Source organism: Lipotes vexillifer, unplaced genomic scaffold (assembly GCF_000442215.2).
Source record: "Lipotes vexillifer unplaced genomic scaffold, Lipotes_vexillifer_v1.1 scaffold182, whole genome shotgun sequence".
Taxonomy (NCBI): Eukaryota; Metazoa; Chordata; class Mammalia; order Artiodactyla; family Lipotidae; genus Lipotes; species Lipotes vexillifer.
The window spans coordinates 6,872,620-6,892,080 of record NW_006798798.1 but is presented as its reverse complement, the minus strand read 5'-3'; the positions used below and the strand labels follow the sequence as shown (position 1 = coordinate 6,892,080).

Sequence of the window (19,461 nt, the reverse complement as noted above, 5' to 3'; positions counted from 1 at the left end):
TCAGAACCCCAGAAGGAACCAACCTTGCCAACAACTTTGATTGTGGGTTTCAAGGCTCAAAAACTGAGAGAATAAGTTTCTGTTGTTTTAAGCCACCTAGTTTTGTGGTACTTGGTACTTTGTTATAGTAGCCCTAGAAAACTACTACAGAGAGCAACTGTGATCATGCATTATCTGGGATTTTTTGTTTATTTTTTGCATTACCTGTTTTAAAATATATTATTATAAAGGTTATCAAAAGGGTCTATCATTTATCCAATATGAATTCCTTCATGGCGGATGAGGTCAGAGCGACTACCAAAGGCTTTTCCACATTCCTTGCAGTCATAAGGTTTCTCACCAGTGTGAATTCTTTGATGTCGAGTAAGGTTTGAGCCTTTATTGAAAGCCTTTCCACATTCATTACATTCATATGGTTTTTCATCTGTATGAATTCTCTGATGTTGAATAAGTTCTGAGCTCTGAATAAAGGCCTTTCCACATTCTTTACATTCATAGAGTTTCTTGCCAGCATGAATTCTGTGATGGTTAGTAAGTGTTGAGGCACTACTAAAGGCCTTCTCACATTCCTTACACTTATAAGGTTTCTCACCAGTATGCATCCTGTGGTGTTGAATAAGCCTTGAATGTTGAGTAAAGGCTTTCCCACATTCCTTACATTCATAAGGTTTCTCACCAGTATGAATTCTCAGATGTGGAAAAAGTTGTGAACTCTTAGTAAAGGCTTTTCCACATACTTTACATTCATAGGGTTTTTCACCAGTGTGAATTCTCTGATGATCATTAAGGTTTGAGCAATAATTAAAGGCTTTTCCACATTCCTTACATTCATAGGGTTTCTCACCAGTGTGAATCCTCTGATGTTGAGAAAAATATGAACTACAACTAAAAGCCTTGCCGCATTCTTTACACTCATAGGGTTTTTCACCAGTGTGAATCCTCTGATGTCGAGCAACAAGTGAGCCACGACTAAAGGATTTTCCACACTCCTTACATTCATAATTTTTTTCAGCAGAATGAATTCTCTGATGTTGAACAAAGTGTGAGTTTTGATTAAAGGCCTTTCCACATATTTTACATTCACAGGGCTTCTCTTCATTAATAGTTTTTTGATGTGGAATAAGAAACGTGGGCTGAATAAAAGTGGGTATGTCTTCATGGGTAAACATCACTTGACTAAAATGTCTCTTCTTTAGAGAGAGTAACTTGGTCTCACACATGGATTCCAGATCTGGAAGAAAATAAAAAGGCATATGCTCATTTTTCCTATGCTGGGAAAGGTTAAACTTCTGAAAAAGAAATGCAAAGATTAACCTGAAAATATTTGGGAAAGTAAATGCTTAGACAGTTCCCAAATATGGCTAGGCAATTTGTAAAATTGGTAAGAAAAGCACAGACATTAAGGAGAAGCAACAGAGGAAGTTGAAGAGGGTAATTAGGGAAATAGATGACCTCTATAATCCTGGTGTGGATCAGAATCACCTGCAACTTCAATGAATCCACACTATTCAGGGCCATCCTCATTATACAGTGATTCTAATCATATATATATTTATATAAGCATATACTCACAGAGCGTCATACTATATGTTTTGTTATTTGTGGATAACTGTACACATACCTATAGGACTACTGAGGAATAAATGTGTTGAAATGTATAAATGGGGGTGGGAGAGGGTCAGCAACTCTAAGCAAAGGGTATGTTGTTGGCAAATTCACACTGGGGGACAGCCCTCAACAAGTCTAGGGTGCTGAATGAAACTGGTGAGAATGGTGGACACGTAAATTTCTTCTGTGAATAGAGCCTCATATATGTTGGGGTTTCACTGAAAATAGTCTGCCTTGGAATTCTGTGATGCTGATGCTGGGAAAGAGAAATGGAATCTTCAAGTTATGGCAGTTACTAAGAAGGGAGGAGCCTTGAGAGTTAGAAGAGAATAAGAATGAAACATTCTCTGTGAGAAAACAGGAACTCCATGTCAACATTTTCTGCCACTCTGCATATGTCTGCTAATTACCATGAAAGCACTGTAAGCATTAATTTGGGGCTTACAAATAAATCTTAGGAAGTAAGTGAATTCATAAATAATCTGTGAGTAATGAGGGTCAATTGTATTTTTAATAAAAGGGGGGCATACTTTCTGTTCAAAATGGCAGACGGTATATGTAAATTTACCAATTCTTGTTCATGAATCCACAGGAAAATTATAATAAAAGCTTAACAAGGGGAAAGGAAAACCCCACTAGGACAAAAGATACTGGAGAAGAAACAGTAGCAATAAAACTTGGAAACTGGAAAGCCAATGGATGAGTGATAAGTGACTGCAGACTGGAGAATATCAAATTGAGCCAACAGTGGGTAAATTCCACAGTACTGATTCATGGGGCAAATCCCTACAAATGCACAAGAATTAGAGGCATCAGGCACTTCTAATAGTGGAGTGCAGAGAACAGTAAAAGCTGAAGGATGAATTCAAAGACTGTATCTCCTCCCCATCCCACAGGACAGGATGATTATAGTTGTTCATTCTCACAGAAAACTAGAAATCTAGAAAAATGGAACCAGAGAAAATCTGGACTCAGGAACATCCAGCATAGCTGTGGGCATGGGTACTGAACTGAGAAGAAAGAATTAACAGAAAATATACATACTTGTGATACAAAAAATACATCTGGGGCTTCCCTGGTGGCGCAGTGGTTGAGAGTCTGCCTGCCGATGCAGGGGATATGGGTTCGTGCCCCGGTATGGAAGGATCCCACATGCCGCGGAGCGGCTGGGCCCGTGAGCCATGGCCGCTGAGCCTGCGCGTCCGGAGCCTGTGCTCCGCAACGGGAGAGGCCACAATAGTGAGAGGCCCGTGAACCGCAAAAAAAAAAAAAAAAAATACATCTGGTCTTTGTTTCCAGTTCCTGGCAGAGCTTCAAAAACCACTGGAACTTCAAAAACCACTAGACTGTCTTTTGTTATTCACAACAAGTGCCTTTTGATCATACCTGAATTTATGATAAGGAGGTGATTCACAATGGACCTTTAGTTTCAAGGGATGGGACTGGTCACCACTCCCCACATAATGACACCCCCAGTAAAAAACTTGGCAAGAATTGGGGGAAGCTTCCTGGTTGGTGAACATATCTATGTACCAGAAGAGTACAATGTCAATAACACAAAGTGTGGGTAGTGAGAAGTAAAAGTGTTTTTGTATGTGATTGAAGTTAAATTGTTATCAACTTAAAACATACTGTTATATTTTTGAAAGCCCATGATAACCACAAAGAAGATACCTTATAGAGATTACAGAAAAGAAAAATAAAAAGGATTCAAAGCATATCAATACAAATATCAAAGAAACAAAAGGAAGGCAGCAAGAGAGGAAAAGTGGGACAAAAGAACTACAAAAAGAACAGAAAACAATGAACAAAACGGCAATAGTAAATCCTTCAATAATATCTTTAAATGTAAATGGATTAAACTCTCAAATAAAAAGAGACTGGCTGAATGGAGAAAACAACAATATCCAATTACATGATGTCCTCCAGAGACCCACTTTAGATTTAAGAACACAGATAATGGCTGAAAGTGAAGGATGGAAAAAGATAATCCATGCAAATGGTAACCTAAAGAGAGCAAGGGTGGCTATACTTACATCAGATAAAACAGACTTTAAGCTAAAACAGACTTTAAGCTAAAGCTGTCACAAAAACAAACAAGGATATTATACAATGATAAAACAGTCAATTCACCAGGAAGCTATAACAATTATAAACATACCTGCACCCAATATAAGAGCACTTAAGTATATTAAGCAAACATTGTCAAAACTGAAGGGAGACATAGACAAAAACACAACAGCAGGACACTTCAATAGCCTACTTTCAATAATAGATAGAACAATCAGACAGTAAGTCAAGAAAGAAAAGTGACTTGAACAATACCATAGGGCAAATGAACCTAAATGACATATATAGAATATTCCATTCAACAGCAGCATAATATATTCTTATCAAGCATACATGGAACATTCCCTAGGATAGATCACATGTTAGTTCACAAAATAAGTCTTAAGAAATTTAAGATGGAAATCATATCAAGTATCTTTTCTGACTACAGTGGAACAAAACTAAAACTAGAAATCAACAGCAAAAGGAAAACTGGAAAATTCACAAATATGTGGAAATTAAAAACACACTTTTGAACACCCAATGGCCCAAAGAATTAGAAAATATCTTTAGACAAACAAAAACACTTATGGGATGCAGAAAAATATGAAGAGGGAATTTTATAGTTCCTACATTGAAAAAGAAGAATCGCATATATACAACCTAACTTTACATTTCAAGGAACAAACTAAACCCAAAGTTAGCAGAAGGAAGGAAATAATAAAGATTAGGGCAGAGATAAATGAAATAGAGAATAGAAAAACAACAGAAAAGATTAATGGAACTAATAGTTGGTTTATGGAAAAGATAAATTGACAAACTTTTAGTTAGATTAAGAAAAAAAGAGAGGAGACTCAAATAAAATCAGAAATAAAAGAGACATTATAACTGATGTAACAAATAAAAACTATCGTAAGAGAATACTATGAACAAGTATACACCAAGAAACTGGATAAACTGGAGGAAATGGAAAAATTCCTAGAAACATATAACCTACCAAGACTTAATCATGAAAAAATAGAAAGTCATGAAGAAACAGAAAGTCTAAATAGAAAGTCTATAACTAGTAAGGAGACTGAATTAGTAATAAAAAGCCTAGGCTCTTCTTTGCTGGGAGGTTCACTAGTGAATTCTACCACACATTATGCCAATCCTTCTCAAACTCTTCCCAAAAAACTGAAGAGCAGGGAAGACTTCCAAACTCATTTTATGAAGCCAGAATTACCCTCAGACCAAACCCAGACAAGGAAGTCATAGAAAAGAAAATTACAGGCCAATATCCCTGATGAATATAAATGCAAAAATTCTCAACAGCACACTAAAAGGATCATACATCATGACCAACTACGATTTATCCGTAGGATGCAAAGATGGTTCAACATACAAAAATCAATGTGATATACCACATTAACAGAATAAAGGATAAAAATCACACAATCATCTCAATAGATAAGAAGCATTTCATAAAATTCAACATCCTTTCATGATTAAAAACTCTCAACAAACTTAGGAGTAAAATTGTCCCTATTTGAAAATGACATAGAAAAAACCCTAAAGGCTCCACATAAAAACTGTCAGAATTAAACAAATTTAGTTTTCAGTTGCAGGATACAAAACTACAGTGTTTCTATACACTAACAATAAACAATCTGAAAGGAAATCAGGAAAACAATTCCATTTATAATAGCATCAAAAGGAATTAAATACTTAGGAATAAACTTAACTAGGGAGATGAAAGACTTGTACAGTGAAAACTATAAAACATTGAAGAAATTAAAGATGACACTAAATGGAAAGCGATTGCGTGCTTGTGGACTGGAAGAGTTCATATTGTTAAAACGTAATCTACAGATTCAATGCAATCCCTATAAAAATCCCAATGGCATTTTTTTACAGAAATATTAATAGAAAAAAAATTGGAAGGGCTAAAAATAATCTTTAGGAAGTGTAAGAAAGCTAATGGTATCACACTTTCTGATTTCAAAGTATACAACAAAGCTACAGCAGTTAAAACAGTATGGTACTGGCATAAAGACAATCACATAAACCAATGAAACAGAATATGCTAAGCATGTTTTAAAGATTTATTTAACTCATTAACGAGAGGGTCAGAGGAATGATCAAGCTAGTTCCAGTTATCTAGGAGAGATGGAGTTCATATGGTACCCTAAAGAATGCAGGGATAACATCACTAAGTTGGATATAAAAATGAGTTACTCTGTTATAGGATAATAAAACCATACCCTTTGGCTACCTTTTCCACCAGACGAATCATTCACAACTTATCAATCTTTTTAAATTTAACATCTAATTTTAAGAGAACCTGGTCCCTAATGAGTAGTAAATAGTAAGTGAAACAATGATACATTTCCCCAGATAATTAAATAATTCTCGAATGGATCTGATAGATGATACACTGGTATGACATTTGAAAGACATGAAGTATTTATCCTTTTGCATTATTTTCAATTTTAGATATATACCCCAAAGTGGGGCATATGTATACCTGTTTAAGTAGTACCAGATGGCTGTAGAGAAAGGCAACACCACTGTATACTTTCACCAAAAGTGCATAAGAATTTCTTTGTCCCCACCCACAGTTGTCATTATCCAGCTTTCTACTTTCCTAGCCTAGTAAGTGAAAAGTGATATTTCATTATTGCCTTCATTTGCATTTCTAATTATTAATAAGTATGAACATCTGGTAGGCTTATTAGCATTTTAGTCTTGTTAACCTTTATTGGTATTTTTATTGGGGCCACTAACTACTTCCTCTTAATTAGCAAGTATCTTCTAGTCTACTGTGCATTAAATTTATCTATTGTGTCCTTCATTTAGCAGAAATCCTTAATTCTGATGTATTTCCAGTTCATGTTTTTGCTGTATGGTTTGTACTTTTGGAGTTTTATTTATTTATTTATTTTTAACAATATTTACTTAAAAGAAAAAGGGAAAAAGAAAAGCTTCAAAACCAGAGCGTGATGCCCTGTTAAGTATGTCTAATATGCATTCAAAGTATTGGAAAGCAATTTTACCAAAGGGCAATGTCACTAGGACATGTGGACCATAATTACAAAAGAAACTTTGAAACATAAAGGTGCCCATGGAAAATAATAAAGAGAGGGAACAACGGCAAGGACACAGAACAAAGAGCAGGTGCTTTGAGAGTAAGGCTCTAAGAAATGACTTGGACATTGGCCCAGGGCTGAGGTGAATATCTGGCCAACAGTCTGGGTTCTGAAGGGTAAGAGTACAATTAGCAGGATTTGAGAAGGCACTGCTTCAACCTCCAAACAAGTCTCTAGTTCTCATTCCCAAGTGGATATGCTTTTCAGATTTCAACAAGGTCTCCTTGGGAGGATTAGCTCTCCACTGTGTAGTAACGATACAGAATACCTAAGAGAACATGGCCTATGATGGGGACGATCCAATATGACCAGCAGCTTTTGCACGTGTTGCTTTTTGGAGGGTCCTTGCTACCACTTCCACGTTTCTTTGTTTGTTTGTTTTTAAAATATTTATTTATTTTGGCTGCACCGGGTCTTAGTTGCAGCACATGGGATCTTTAGTTATGGTATGCATGAGGGCTTCTTAGTTGCAGCACATGGACTCTTAGTTGAGGCATCCATGTGGGATCTAGTTCCCCAACCAGAGATCGAACCCGGGCCCCCTGCATTGGAAGCACAGAGTCTTACCCACTGGAGCACCAGGGAAGTCCCCCACTTCCAGGTTTAAAGTAATTCAGAGGCACATCACCAATATAGTACTGCTTGAGCACTTCTCTGGTCTCAGACGAGTGGCCTACATCTTCAAAGCTTTCAGATGCATCTCCATGAGCTTGTTCCAGCAGAACCACTTCTCCACCAGGATGCTCGTTAAGGAGGCAGGTGACATCACAGACTTGCCCGTGGATCACCAGCCATATCTCCTTCAGGGAGTTGTGCTTTGCCACCTCCTCCAATCGGTAAAAGGTAACTGAGGTCTCGAGCCCCTTGCCCTTTCCCATTGCTGCTGCTTGCTTCCATAGTCGCCACTGGGCCTAAACTCTTCTCCACCGCTATCCAGGTTTCTGCTGACAACTTCCTTGAGGTAGATTTTGTGCTCCTACTTTTGGAGTTTGAGGTAAGTTATCTTTCTTTGTCTGTTTTTCACAAAGATTTTCTCTTTAAAAAGTTTAAATATTAAAAAATTTCCTTTTTAAATAATAGTTTTACCTTTCACATTATATATTTAATACTATTTAATTAATTATAAAATAGTGGAAAAAGAATAAACAGAGACCATGTGGAAAAGTATGGGGTCAAGGAAAGATAGAGAAGGGAGTGAGTAAGCAAGTTGGTAGGGAGGAAAAGCAATAAGAGAGACACAGGGAAATAAAAACAAAAAAAGCAAAAATACTCCAGAGGCTAAGTAAACCTTGGATCTGAAAAATAAGAAGGTGATATTAGATATTAAAAAATACAAGCCAAAGAAATAAAGACACTCATACTGGCATTATACCATAACAAGACAATAGAGTGCTGAGAAAGACTTATATATGCGAATTTATTATCCAATAAAGATGGCACAAGAAATCAATGAAGAAAGCTCAATTCTTTTACAGATGATAGAGAGGAAAATGATTCAATTTATGGAGGAAAACAATTCTGGATCCCTGCTTATAAAATATTTAAGGCTAGCTGAGACCTACGGAGGGCAAGGAAGGAGATTCACAAATTCTTGCCTAGGTTCCTAGAGCTTTGTTGAATCCAGAATTCTCTCTCAATGGAGGCATGGTCTATTTCTATCACTGTCTCGATAGGTTACATCTACTTCCAAGGATCCAACAATTAATTTCTACTTGAATCAATACCACTTCTGCATTTTTTGACTGTTTTATAACTTTTTTCTCAGCTTCCTATTTGTTCTTCTTGTTTGCTGAATTCTACTTTGTAGAAATTATTTACAGAAATGTTCTAGCTCCCACATTAAACAATGAATTTCTTAATAAGTCTACATATTTTTTAAACTATGTAGCACCTAGCAGACTACTTGCACAAATTAAAAAATCAAACTTTTTTAGAAGACTGTTCCAAAATGTTAATTCTCCAGAAACTGATGTATAACTTTATTTTAACCTTAATCAAAATGTCAGCAGTTATTTTTATGTGTGTGTGAATATTAATAAGCTGATTCTTAAATTTATATAAGGACTTCCCTGGTGGCACAGTGGTTAAGAATTCGCCTGCCAATGCAAGGGACATGGGTTTGAGCCCTGGCCTGGGAAGATCCCACATGCCACGGAGATACTAAGCCCGTGTGCCACAACTACTGAGCCTGCGCTCTACAGCCCGTAAGCCACAGCTACTGAAGCCCGTGTACCTGGAGCCTGTGCTCTGCAACAAGAGAAGCCACCGCAGTGAGGAGCCTGTGCACAGCAACAAAGACACAACGCAGCCAAAAATAAATAAATAAATTTATGAAAAATAATTATAATACAATAAAGTAAAATTTATATGAAAATTATCAAGAAGAAGCAGCAGGAGAACTTGCTCTGCCAGATAATAAGCCTTATTATAGACTACAGTACTATTATAGTGTGGTACTGGGACAAAGGTAGACAAGCCAATGGAACAGAATAAAGTTCAGAGACAGACTCACAGATACGGCAACACATGATTTATGACAAAGGTAGCATTATAGAGAGAGGGAAAAAGTCTTTTCAGTAAACATTGCCTGGTCAATTGGATATTTACGTGGAAAAATAATGAAATTTGACCCCTACCTCATACTATATACAAATATCAGCTCCAGGAAACTGGAGATCTAAATGTAAAAGGTAAAACAATAAAGCTATTAGAATATAACACAGGAAGCATCTTCATAACTTTGGGGTAGGCAATGAATCCTACACAGAACACAAAAAGCAACAACTATAAAGGAAAAGATAGATAAGCCTGACTACTTAAAATTAATAAAATCAAAATACAGCACTAAAAGAATAAGAAAGTAAGCTATAGAGTGGTAGATGATATTTACAAAGGCTCATATACAGAATATACAAAAAACTCCTTCAAATCACTAAGAAAAATGAAGACAACCTAATGAATAGAAGCAAGAAACTTAAATGGGCAAGTCACAGAACATACACACACACACACACCCGCAGAATGTCTAAAACTAAAAGGTCTAGCAATATCAAGAACTGGCAAGGGCTTCCCTGGTGGCGCAGTGGTTAAGAATCCGCCTGCTAATGCAGGGAACACAGGTTTGAGCCCTTGTCCGGAAGGATCCCACATGCCATGGAGCAACTAAGCCCGTGGGCCACAACTACTGAGCCTGCTCTCTGGAGCCTGCGAGCCACAACTGCTGAGGCCCACACGCCTAGAGCCTGTGCTCTGCAACAAGAGAAGCCACTGCATTGAGAAGCCCACGCACTGCAACAAGGAGTAGCCCCTGCTTGCAGCAACTAGAGAAAGCCCACACGCAGCAATGAAGACCCAACGCAGCCATAAATAAATAAATTTATTTAAAAAGAAAAAAAAGAACTGGCAAGAATGCAGAGGAACAGCAACTTTCACACTGCTAGTGGAAGTATAAATTGGTACAACCACTTTGGAAAACTGGCATTATCTTTTAAAACTGAACCAACACATATCCTATTACCAGTAATTCCACTCCTGAGTATATACCCAAAAGAAATGTGTACATATATGCACCAAAGGAATGTTCACATAGCTAAAAACTGGAAAACAACCCAACGGTCAATAGTAGAAAGGACTTATTTATAATAATTAGCAATATATAATACACACTATAAAATATATTCATAGAATGGAATACAGCATAGCACTGAGAATGAACATCAGCTATATGCAATAACATGGATGATGTGTCCCATAAACATAAAGTTGAGACAAAACAAAGGCAAAAGTATAAATACTGTATGATTCCACTTATAATCAGCTCAGAAAAAGGCAAAATTATTTCACGGAGTTAGAAGTCAAGAGGAGGACAAAGAGGCTAGTGATTGGGAAAGGGCAGAAAGGATTCTAAGGTGCTAGTAATTTTCTATTACTTGTCTGAAGTGGTGGTTACATGGATGCATTCACTTGTAATTCTTCACACTATACAATCACTCATGTAGTTTCCATATGCACGTTATATCTGAATTTTTTTTAATGGAAAAAAAAATCAAATGTTTGATAAATGAAACAATGAACTACTATCCAGGACAACCTGGTTAATGAAGTTAACAAACACTTGGAAAGTCAATAAAATGAAAACCAGTATTGGAACACATACACACAACATACACACACTTCTTAGGGTGGGAATATCTACTGTTAATACAAGTCTAAATGCAGCAGATCCTATGAAAGAATGAAATCTAAAAGGTGGGTAGAATAACTCTTAGAAATGACAAAGGAAGGTACTTGCTACATTGGACTGGGAATAAAGTATAAGAGAAGAAAAGCAAGATACCTCTTTTATGGAAGAGGGCTTGGGTTTTTGAGGGGAATTTTCTGATAACATCTTATATAGGTAATACCTCCTCAGGCTCTGCTCCTGCTCTGTCACCTCTCACTTACCTGAACAAAGGCCTCTCGTCAGCTCTTTGTCAACCATCCAGGGCTCTTTTCCTTGTTCCAATAAGGAGATCACAGTTGGCTTAGAACTGGAAAGTCCTGATCACAAGAAAAGACATGGGACATGGTTATGCTGTTGGTGTCCCAGAAATCAGATCCGGTCCCTTGGTGATCAAGAAAGAGATGCCCCTGTAGGGGAGGACCAGAGAAAGATGAAGATGAAGCTTCAGCCACAGCCCAGTGGAGCTGCCCATTTCCAACTCTTGCATTCCATTCCAACTCAACCATTCCTTGGGGAACAGAGTGCAGAAATTTCGCTGGTTACTTGAAATGTGTAATTCACAATGGAGAAAGGACACATTCCCAAGGGTAGACTCTGAATTTGGGGGGATAGTTATCCTTACCCACTGAAACCAGGTTGCTGAAATTCTCCAACATCACTTCTTTGTATAAATTCATCTGACCAGAGTCCAGGCACTCCCATTCCTCCTGAGAGAAGTTTATAGACACATCCCTGAACATCACTGACCCCTGAAACAACAAACATGCTTTCACAATGGAAAGAGAGAAGAAAAAGATGATAGTAGATGAAGTGGTAGAGAGCTCTACATAAAAGGACAGAGATTATTAATCAAATTGAAGGAGCTGGAATCGATTAAATCAATATAAGTCAAGACATATCTCCTATATACAGAGGGGTATGTATAGGAATGTGCAAACAGAGTGGACTTTTCCAATGAGATGAAATAGCAAGCATGCAGTTCAGTGCCTGGCCACAGTAAAGTCTGCATAAATGAGAATTCCTTCCCATGTTCCCTTTAAGCCCCAAGAGAGGGAAAAATGTGATGGACTTAAAAAAAAAAAAACATTATATTTTGGAGTAAAATTTCAGAATATCAGGGAAAAACAGAACTTTCTAAAAGCTTCTGTGGATCACATAAAAATTTTCAGGAATCAGAATGGCAATGGATTTCTCAACAGCACCATTTAAAATAAGAAAATGAAGTGATTCCTTTAATATTACAAAAGACAAAAAATTCTGGCCGAGAATTCCACACACAGCCAAAGCTAGTATGAAGATTATATACGAAACAAGATTAAATACCAAAATTGGTTTGCAATGGCAAGTCATGCTTTTCCACTAAAACGGGACGGAAGGGTGGTAATCCACAAGATAAGCTAAATTCTTAGAAGAATTCCTTGATCGGAAATTATGGCTTTGCATTTTGTTGTTCTATTTCCTGAAAATAACTTGGAGATGCTCCTGATTTGTCCACCTACTGCTTTGATTCCTTGGATACCACTCATTCTTTCACTTTAAGCACAAACAAGTAATTGTTGCAGACGTCTCTGTATTTTGCAGCTGCCCTCTTGTAAGGCGCACTTTTCCCAAATAAAACAATTTTTAAAACCCATTAAAAAAAAAAGAAAGATTAAATACCAAGTTAGTGTGACGATTAAATCAAGACAATTCTAGGGACTTCCATGGCGATCCAGTGGTTAAGACTCCACACTTCCAATGTAGGGGGCGTGGGTTCGATCCCCGGTTGGGGAACTAAGATCCCACAAGTCATGTGATGCGGCAAAAAAAGAAAAAGACAATTGTAGAACCACAGAGAATGAATGTTAAATTATCTCCTGTCTAGCTTTTCTTAGGAAGCTACTGGCCTAAGTGTTCCATCAAAACTAGAGAGTAGGGGGCTTCCCTGGTGGCGCGGTGCTTGAGAGTCCGCCTGCCGATGCAGGAGACGCGGGTTCGTGCCCCGTTTCGGGAGGATCCCGCGTGCCGCGGAGCGGCTGGGCCCGTGAGCCATGGCCGCTGAGCCTGCGCGTCCGGAGCCTGTGCTCCGCAAATGGGAGGGGCCACAACAGTGAGAGGCCCGCATAACGCAAGGAAAAAAAAAAACAAAAAAAAAAAACTAGAGAGTAAATTAAGAAAATGAAAGGTATTATATTCTGAAACTAGAAAACTAACATGAGAATGGTGAACAAAGTCCAGTATAATTGTAAAAGGCAAGTCCCCGAACAATATCTAGACCTAGAGAGCAGACCTAGAGAGCAACACCTAGAACAGGAGGATAGAGGACTATAGTAAAGAAACTGACTACTGAACAAAGAAGAGGAGTTCAGATTAAAGAAACAAAGCAGCTTAGTAGGTCCCCCTTTTCACACTGTAAGCTTCTAGCCTGAAGCAAGCCTGAGCTCAGAGAAAAGGCTTTAAATGAAATTTGCACATTATTATACTCAATTAGAGGTTGTAATTAGTAAAATGAGACTGATCTTGTGACTGAAAATAACCAAAGAATACCAAAGAGTGATCAAAACAATTATAGGGACTACACAAGCTTTTATTCAGGGCAACAAAAACATTAGCCATAGAGTTGAGAGTGGAAATTATAGGGGGAAAAAAATTCTTTTGCTTGCTCCCTATGGAGTCCTGCTTATTTCAAAGTGTTGGTTATAAGTTGATTTGATTTTCCAGGTACACAGTCATAGCATCTGCAGAAAGTAATAATCTTACACTCTCTTTTCTAATTTTTAACCTAATTTTTCCTCTTGTCTAAGTGCTTTGGTTAATACCTACAGAACAATGTTAAATAACATTGTTGCTGTATACCCTTGTCTTTTTCTGATTTTACCTGAAATGTTTCAGATATTTCCTGATTAAACATTAGGTTAGCTTCTAAGAACAAAATTCATTTTATTCCTTTTAAAATTTATTTTCCACTACAGTATACTACGTCCCTAGAGTTACTCCCATTAATATTGGGCGATAATCTTCATTACAGAGATGGCGAGTGTAATTAGAGGTTGATGGGGGAGGGGAACCAGATGCTCTGTTTGGGCTTCGGCACAGGAGAATGGATTAGAAAGACTTAGCCCTTTCCCGAAGAAATTCAGATAGAAAGGCCTTAAACTGAACAGATTTGGGGAGACTGATTCTCATCCTGGTGTTCTTTGCCTCTGTACCAAACACACATTTTTAAAATTGAGAGTTCCAAATTTAGTTTCAGCTCCCAATTTATACCTTCAGAAAACACAATCCCTATTCTGAGTCCTTTACCTTGGTACACTCTAATTTTCAGATATGAGAATCATAAAGTGAACTGAGAGCCTTATGATTTGGTGAGCTCACCAAGATTAGAAGTGTTGAAACATAACTGAATAAAGATAATTTTTTCTACCAGTTAGAGGAAGAACCCCAAAACTCTAGCTACCTGCCATGCCCTCCACTCCTGTCCTGAAACAAGGCAAAGCTCTTTTGCCTAATATTGCTTTGATTTTAGCTACAAGTATTAATTCTAAAAACCAAAAAGAGAGTAATAGACCAAAAAAAAAAGGAGAGAAATTATAACCTATGTATAATTAGAGCCTAAGAAGAAGAGAGAGAGTGAGGCAGGGCAATCTTTGAAGATGGCTGAGGATATTCCTGAATACCTATCCACAAATTTAAAAACCCTTAACAAATTCCAAGCAGATAAATAAAAAGAAATGCACATTTAGGTACATCATACTTGAGTTACAGAAAGCCAAAAACAGAGTGAAAGTCTTAAAAACAGCCAGAGGAAGAAAAGTCAAATTACCTCAAATGAGGAGCTAGAATAATTAGAAATAGGTTAAGTAAATAAATGGGATTATCGCTTTAAATATATAGAATATTTACATAACCTTGGGACAGGGAAGGATTTCCTAAATAAGATACAAAAAGATACCACCAAAGGAAAAAAATTTGATAAAAAATTAGGGGGACTTCCCTGGTGGTGCAATGGTTAAAAACCCGCCTGCCAATGCAGTAGACACGGTTCGAGCCCTGGTCCAGGAAGATTCCACATGCTGCAGAGCAACTAAGCCTGTGCACCACAACTACTGAGCCTGCGCACCACAACTACCGAAGCCTGTGTGCCCTAGAGCCCACTCTGTTAACTACTGAAGCCCGCGTGCCTAGAGCCCGTGCTCTGCAACGAGAGAAGCCACAGCAATGAGAAGCTGCACACCGCAATAAAGACTCAACGCAGCCAAAAATAAAAAATATATATAATGAAAAAATTGAGATTTTATTCATAAAACTACCTTAAGGGAAGTGATAAAGCAATCCAAATAGTAGAAAAATATAATCAATAAAGGATCCATATCCAGAAAATATAAAGAATTCCCATGAATCAATAAGAGATAATCCAGGGACTTCCCTGGTGGCGCAGTGGTTAAGAATCCGCCTGCCAATGCAGGGGACACAGGTTCCTGGTCTGGAAAGATCCCACATGCCACGGAGCAACTAAGCCCATGAGCCACAATTACTGAGGCCTGAGCTCTAGAGCCTGCGAGGCACAATTACTGAGCCCGCAGTCCACAACTACTGAAGCCTGCCCGCCTAGAGTCCGTGCTCTGCAACAAAGAGAAACCACCGCAATGAGAAGCCCGTGCACCACAACGAAGAGTAGCTCTCCGCAACTAGAGAAAGCCTGTGTGCAGCAGTGAAGACCCAACGGAGCCAAAAATAAAATAAATAAATAATTTATATATTAAAAAAAAGATAATCCAAGAGCAAAATAAAGATTTCAACAGGTGTGTCACAAAAGAAGAAACCCTGATAACCAATAAACATATGAAATGGTGTTCAATCTCATTATTAATCATGGAAATCGTAACTCAAACCTACGTGCATCTATGTATACGTGTGTTTGTACAAATAAATATTTTAAATAAGTGTTGAAAGATTTCATGTCTGACACAACTCATCTGACGAATAAACCATAACTCATTCACAAAAAAAAGTGTATTTTGAAAAATGGTACTTACAAAGATCATCTGACAACATAGGAGAATGATACTTTTTAGTGAAAATGTAGGATATAAAATGGTAAATGAAGCATAATCTGATTTTTGGAAAAATAATGAAAATACACCAAAATATTAACACTAGTTATTTGAGTGGTCTCATTTCATTATTTCTCTAAAATAATCATGCTTTTATTTTAAAGTCATAATAAATATTGCATTTAAAAAGAAGACAACTTGGGACTTCCCTAGCAGTCCAGTGGTTGGCACTTTGCCTTCCAACGTAGGGGGTGTGGGTTCGACCCCTGGTGGGGAAGCTGGGATGCCACATGCCTTGCAGCCAAAAAACCAAAGCATAAAACAGAAGCAATATTGTAACAAATTCAATAAAGACTTGGAAAATGGTACACATCAAAAAAAAAAATCTAAAAAAATTTTAAAAATAAAATATAAAAAAAAGAAGAAAACATGGCAAACAGAAGTAGAGCCATTTTCCAAATAAATAAACATTAGGTATATGGGAGTTATTGTGCTTCAGTAGCAGGCTCAACTATCCTTTTCTCCAGTGGGAAAATTATAGGAACCTATAATCAAACGGCATCTTTATTAAGCATTAACTTTAAGAAGAACGAAAGAATAGAGGAAACCCCAACATACCCTGAAAACTGCTTGTAGAAGTTCAGCATGCATTGTTTCCTTCTCTTCTGCGCCTCACCTGGAGAAGGAGAGAACTTGGAAAGTAGAAAGTCATCGTAAGACACCAGGTTTTTCTTGTTGCTCAAACTGGTCAGGTCACAGGTCAGCCCCATCCCCATCCCCCTGCACATAAAGGGAATGAGATCAGAGGAATGGGGCGTCCCGTCCAATCCCAGTGTCTCAGGAGAAAGCTGAGGTTACTGCTGTTGAAGTCAATAATCTAACCAAACCTCACAAAGATTTCCTAAAGACAGAGTTCTGGAGTAACAATCGCACAGCTGACAGGAGCCTCATACCCATGCACACAGTGCCACATACCTTAAGCAGTCATTCTTAGAACAAGGGAACACGCACTCCACATCCGCACACAGAGCCAAACACGGTATCACAGATACAATCGCAAATTCAACACGGAATACATACACTCGCACAGTCGCAGGTACCCCAGTGTCATGGAGTCACAAGCACACATCACCATAGGGGGACACAGTCACAATTCCACAATGATAGGCATCCTTATCTGCACACGGGTCGCATAACCTCCCCCTTCTCACGCCGCTCCGCCCACACCGGCCCAACTACCGAGCTCCATATCGGCCTCCGGTCTCCTCAACTTAGGGCTTTCGGGTCCCCGGGGGTCCGAACCTGCAGTGCTGAACCAGCTCCCCCAGGGGCCCACGATCTCACCTCAAGGATCGAACGCTCCCGCCAGGCGTGATGAAAAGTTCGAGTTCCCGCGAGAAAAGCGACGGGCCACCGGGCCCTCTGGGAAATGTGGTCCACTGCGAGCCCCACAGCCGATTCCTCTCAGCGCCCTCGCTGGGTCCAACCGAAATGACCGCTCCTGCAACTCTCAGAGTTTCGCCAGGTCTCAGAGTTGCAGTTCGCGGTAACTCGGCATGCTTGGGCTCAGCCACCAGAACAGACCTAGCTCACCCGCCTCCCTCACACAGGAAACTCCTGCTCCGTTCTGGCCGGAAGTTGAGTCGGGCCGCGAGGGCTTCTGGGAGCTGTTGTGTGGTGGAACTTCCGTTGGGAGGCGGGCGCGGAGGCTTGGTTCGGCATTACCGGCGCCTGGCCCGGGACATCGTGCGTGTCACCTTCACCCAGCCTCCCAGAAACTGTGCGCTAGATGCGCACTCGGGCGTTTCCGGCAGGTGACGCTACCGCGTCCCCGGAGCGGGACTTGAAGGAGGGCCTCAAGCAATCTGGGCTGAACCAGCGCGCGCCGCTGACGGGGCGGAGCCTTTAAGGAGGCCCCGAGGATCTGGAGTAGTGGCAGTGCAGAATGCTTGGGGTGGGAGTACGCTCCTGGAGCGTGGCTGGAGTTGTTAGAACAAGAAACTGGTGGAGCGTTTGTGTGTGTGTGATTATGATGGTCTGTGAGGTTGTGATCCTGTGTGTATGTGATTGTGATGATGCGACAGTGATGGGGGTGTGGTTGTGTTGAGTGTGGTGGAGTAATTGTGATGGGATATTTGTGTCATGGTGATGTTTGTAATTGTGATTTATGATAATGTGTGTGGTGTTGTCTGTGATTGTCAGGTAGATGTGCAGTGTGTGTGAGTGTGGAGGTGTTTGCAATTGTGATATGTGTAGTGGTTCTTGTCTTACCACATTTGACGTTTGTGTAGCCTTTGGCATAATTGGTAACCGCTTGAAAAAATTTTCTGTATTTGGTTTCACGTGGTCTTTCCTCCCCAGTAGCTACTCTTTCTTAGTCCTCTTTGCTGCCCTTTTGTTCCCGCAGCAGTTCTTGGCCCGGTTCTGTTGCTCTCCAGTTTCCCTTGGTGATCTTTTCCAGATTTATTATTTCATCTTCCTGTGTCTTCTTTTATTATATGTATTAGTTATTGTAACCATAATAATGCTGCCTAACAAACCACTCTTAAACTCAGTGGCATGAAACAGCAAGCATTTATTCTCTTGTTCACAGGTTTGCAGGTTCTGTGTTCAGCTTATCTAGGCTGGGCTTGCCTGGGTGGCTGGACTGCAGAATCGATTCAAACCTGCTCCACATGTGTTCTTTCTGCAGCTCAGGCTAAAAGGACAGTAGTTACCAGGACGTGTTCTTCTCCTGGTGGATCACCAGAGTGCAAGACTGATCATAAAAACACCCTTAAAAACCTCTGCTCCCAAGTATACTAATATTAGGTTAGCCAGAGCTATTCAGGTGCCTAAGTGTAACATTAATTACACCCAGTCAGAGGGCAAGGCAAAGTTAAATGGCAAAAAGTGTGAATGTGTAATCCTCTTAGAAGGGGGTGAAACATTGGGACCAAGATTCCAATCTACGACAGTAAGAAACATGCCTCTTTATCCTGGTGAATGTCTTTTGGTCCATGTTCTCTTTTGTCTGATAATATTGCTTTTCGTGTTTTGTTATTGTATTTTCCAGGAATTTCATTTAACAACCCCTTCCCTTTATGTCTTTATACTTCAGGTCTGTCTCTTGTTAAGAGCATATTGCTGGGCTTTTCCCCTTTTTATCCTGTTTGACTGTTATTTTAATAGGTGAGTTTAATTCATTTACATTTATTGTGATTGCTGATAAAAATTTGTTTTATCTTCTATTATGCCTTCTTTTTTATTGTGCAGGTTTACCTTATCCCCATTTCTTTCTCCAATGCTTTGATTTCTTATCCTTGAATTTTTTTTTAATTAATTAATTAACTTATTTATTTTTGGCTGCGTTGGGTCTTTGTTGCTGCGCGTGGGCTTTCTGTAGTTGTGGTGAGTGGGGGCTACTCTTCGTTGTGGTGCG

The 19,461-nt window shown here is 39.1% G+C and overlaps 2 protein-coding genes across 3 annotated transcripts in view; one reads left to right on the top strand and one right to left on the bottom strand.

Moving 5' to 3' along the window:
* Positions 1-251: 251 nt before the first annotated feature.
* Positions 252-16,888, bottom strand: ZNF829 (zinc finger protein 829). The gene is made up of 5 exons (XM_007471102.1): positions 16,827-16,888; positions 16,659-16,716; positions 11,630-11,756; positions 11,229-11,324; positions 252-1,231 (listed from the first exon to the last, which is right to left on the bottom strand). The coding sequence occupies exons 2-5, from the start codon at positions 16,689-16,691 to the stop codon at positions 252-254; spliced, it is 1,236 nt and encodes a 411-aa protein (XP_007471164.1). The 5' UTR covers positions 16,692-16,716; positions 16,827-16,888.
* A 2,253-nt stretch (positions 16,889-19,141) lies between these two features.
* Positions 19,142-19,461, top strand: part of ZNF568 (zinc finger protein 568) — a 36,425-nt gene continuing 36,105 nt past the window's right edge. For both annotated transcript variants that reach the window (XM_007471050.1, XM_007471049.1), the window contains exon 1: positions 19,142-19,211. The gene's annotated coding sequence lies outside the window, so the exon portion shown is untranslated. The remainder of the gene's footprint in view (positions 19,212-19,461) is intronic.

Bases quoted from the DNA above. Each gene is read 5' to 3' on its own strand.
- ZNF829 (XM_007471102.1), bottom strand. From the start codon at position 16,691: ATGCATGCTGAACTTCTACAAGCAGTTTTCAGG. The intron at 11,757-16,658 runs GTATGTTGGGGT...TTGTTGTTTCAG, and splicing joins TTCTACAAGCAGTTTTCAGG to GGGTCAGTGATGTTCAGGGA. The intron at 1,232-11,228 runs GTAAGTGAGAGG...ATTTTCTTCCAG, and splicing joins GACGAGAGGCCTTTGTTCAG to ATCTGGAATCCATGTGTGAG.